Source organism: Limulus polyphemus, unplaced genomic scaffold (assembly GCF_000517525.1).
Source record: "Limulus polyphemus unplaced genomic scaffold, Limulus_polyphemus-2.1.2 Scaffold1643, whole genome shotgun sequence".
Taxonomy (NCBI): domain Eukaryota; kingdom Metazoa; phylum Arthropoda; class Merostomata; order Xiphosura; family Limulidae; genus Limulus; species Limulus polyphemus.
In genome coordinates this window covers 116,086-119,638 of record NW_013667253.1, presented here as the reverse complement: position 1 = coordinate 119,638, position 3,553 = coordinate 116,086, and the positions used below count along the sequence as shown (strand labels likewise).

General features: G+C 38.7%; 1 protein-coding gene across 1 annotated transcript in view; it reads left to right on the top strand.

The window, feature by feature from the left end:
- Nucleotides 1-688: 688 nt before the first annotated feature.
- The window catches only part of LOC106464415 (protein cappuccino-like), a 67,378-nt gene continuing 64,513 nt past the window's right edge, over nucleotides 689-3,553 (top strand). The window contains exon 1 of the mRNA XM_022392117.1: nucleotides 689-3,130. Coding sequence (XP_022247825.1) covers nucleotides 1,156-3,130 — 1,975 coding nt within the window. The 5' untranslated portion in view covers nucleotides 689-1,155. The remainder of the gene's footprint in view (nucleotides 3,131-3,553) is intronic.

Here is a 3,553-nt window from a genome sequence, read left to right as displayed (position 1 = left end):
GTTTTTTCTAATAAGTGGGAAAAGAATTGATGATTACAGTATAAAACATATTCATAATTCTGTTCTTTATTTTTAAACTGATTATTTCTATAAAATGTAATAGCTTTGTTTTAAATAGTAATAGGAATCTCACCTATTTTCACCTAATGCTAAAATGTAAACACTGATAAATTGTGATGCTAGAATGAAAAAAGGCAAATAGGTGATTTTATGGGATTACTCGTACTTAAAGATTGTTATTATAACCACTTAAGAGGAAATTTAATCCTCACAAGCTACTATTTTTAATAACCTGAAAGAAATTGACATTTCAGTAACACATTTTAAGAACTGAAACTAAAAGAAAAACATACAAGATGAATAAATGTACATGGTGTGTAGAGATAATCAATTTTGTTATAAAACCTCAAAATTTAAGCAATTAAGTCCCTGTATAATTATAAGAAAATGCAGACGTATGTAACTGTACTGAGATATCCAGATACAGGAGTTGTATTATACATCTTCAGTCTGCCTGATTAATTTAGCTAACGTGTATTTTACATAGTATTTACAATAGGTTACCATATATTTGGACATCAGGTGGATTACTTTGTTCGGTATAATTTCCGATATGGATAAAATAGTTAACATAATTCCCAGATCTGGGCTGAAGAGTTCCAAATATGAAATCTGGATTTTCAGATCTGGGTGGTATCCAGATCTGGCTTGATTTACTCTTGTCTGTACCAGTGCTGTTCCAGATCTGACATGATTTCAAGAAAATGCAACTTAACTCATGTGAAATCAGGATTTTCAGATCTGGGTGGTAGTGTTGCAGCTCTGACTTGATTAAACTCAGATCTGGAATTTCCATATGGGTATTTTTACGTTACTAGTTTTCAAAACATACGAAACAGTTTATTTTCTTACTCTGTGTGACATCCTCCAGGTACGTACTGACTTAGGTACAGTAATTATCAATAGTTACTTTTATTATGTTTTATAGTGTGGTATCAATGTTTCATTTTAGAATCCGTTGGAATCGTACATGAAGCTATGCTGGATTAAGCCTGCTCGGGACCAGAGAAGGATCATGGTTATACTACAAGTTGGATCGTAACTGTAATAATCGAGATTACATACACATCCCGTGCTGCTTGTCTGATACATATCATGGAATCCTTCGACTCCTCCAGCCTTTCCACAGAGTTCAGTGAATGGTTATACTGGCGTGTTAATCCTCCAGTTTTAACTGGAGAAATTGAAGCTTTTAGCGAGACAATGAAAAGAGATTATTGCGAACGTATTGGTGATATAGTAAATACCGGTTACAGTCCTTTGCACGATGGATATTGCTTGACAGATAACGAGCGTGGCGATACGTACGAGTTTCCCGCGACTCTGCCTGCAGCTGTTTTTGATGACGTTGCAATTCCTGATGACGTAATTCAACACGGTAACGGCCTTACAAACTTATCACGGTTACATTTCGATGAGGAGAAGAATGGAAAACTGCTCGAACAAATTGCCCTTAATTTTTCTCGGACTGATAAAGTTGACAGCGGCGGTATTGTTTCTGACAAAAGGCAACACAACCAAGGCTGCAGGTGCTTCTCATGTATGTCGCCCACATCTGGGAGTGGAGCTGTTTCGGCGCACTCACCCAAGATAGTCGACTGTGGCCATATTGATTATATTTATCCGCCCACGAAGTACACTTCGTCACAGCTTCATTGCTCTGCAGATGGCATTCCACGTTGTTCAATACGAGCATGCACTGACAGTAATAATGAAGTATTCGTAGCTACAAGTTACGATCTGTGTGAGAGTGTTAATAAAGATTACGAAGAATACAAATCAGCAACTTATCCTCATACTTCCTTTACAAAAGAGTGTTATTGTGAGGCCACGCCCACCGGCAGTTTTCCCGAGCTAACATGTAGGAGATGCAGGCGAGCCGACTGCTTGTTCTTTCACAGGTGGTGGTGTAGCGTTGACTGGGCGTGTGCTGACCACCAATACTTACCGACGATGGGAAATTTGAGTAGTCAGCAAGCTGAGAAGAAAGGGAAGGGATCACCAGCTCAACATCAAATAGGGCAAGTTGAAGCCAAAGCCAGTCCATCTAAATTCAGACGAGGCAAAGATCTTACAAGCAAGAAATCCGTGGAAAGTAGTGCTGCTGTAATAAAGCAAGAAGTTAGTAAAACAAAGAAACCGCCTGATGATGACGTTAAGCCTCAAGTGCATGTGCCTTCACAGACCAGTGCCACTGCAGTTGCACGATATCTCTCTGCGGAGCCGTGCAAAGCTTCAAAAGTACTGGCCTCTGTATCGAATTTTCACGCTACTGTGGACACGACCCCTAGCACAGAAAGCTCTGTATCAAGCTCCCAGTATGTAGATACGGTGAGTCACCTCGCGACGCCCGATGAACATGCTACTGATGACAATACTGTGTCGGAGGTGGAATCCTTGTTAGACGTCCCCATGCCTGAAGATGCTTCTGTTGTGCCAGGTACTTTGAACAACGAAACTGACCTTAATGTGGAATCCAAGCTGGAAGAAGTATCTGAGAGTACAACTCCTGTAGCAGTCCAGTCATATCCTGGAACCCCAGATGACCAACTAGAGGTTTACCATGCATTATCTGAAGAACAGCAGTCTCGTTACCACTCTATGAATAATGTGGAGGATATCAAAACTTGTATTCCTTATGGCTATGGGAGCCTTGGAAGGAGAGAAACAGTTATTTATAGTACACCAAAGGATGGGTATTCTGCTAATACTAGATCATCCATGGAGGTCAGCACTGGATCTCTTACAAGTGCTTTCACTGTTACTCAACACAAGAAGATTATTCTGCCTCCACACAAATTCAGCACCCCACCTGCAGCAGGTAGTGCTAAGCGGGATTTCTCAAACTCTGAGGAGGTCTTGAGGCCAGCCTCACTTTTTACAAACAGTGAAAGTCGGCTGTCGACCAGTCGTCGCTTCTCTTCCCAAGGTGATGTCCCTCCTTTAGATGGAAATGTCTTGAGAAAGGTAGCCTCATTGACTCTAGATAAAGCCACCTTAGAATCTAAAGTGAAGAGGCCAAAGTTTGTTCCAGAAAAGTTAGACTTCAGTTTATATGAGAAATTTGAAGGTGAGTTACAATAGTGTTTTATGTTTTTGGAATATCATGGAGAGATAATTTTGTAAAGATTATAAAACTGAGACTGCAGTATTATCCATATGATAAGGTCATGTATATGAGAGCTATATTAATTTTATACTTGTAAATTCAATATGTACTGAAATGTTCTTGTATTCATGTGTGCAATGAATGTTTGGCTTCATTAGTTTATCTTATAACATTTTCATAAACTTGTTAGCATCCACAACTTTTATAAACCAAAACTATACAATTAAATGCATTCAGGTAATGTTATTAAAATATCAAGTTATTCTGTAAAAACAAACTGTTCAAATCTTGCTTGTCTGTTGACATTCACAAGATATAATGTTTCTAAATACCTGACATTAAAATATCAAGTTATCCTGTAAAAACAAACTGTTCAAATCTTGA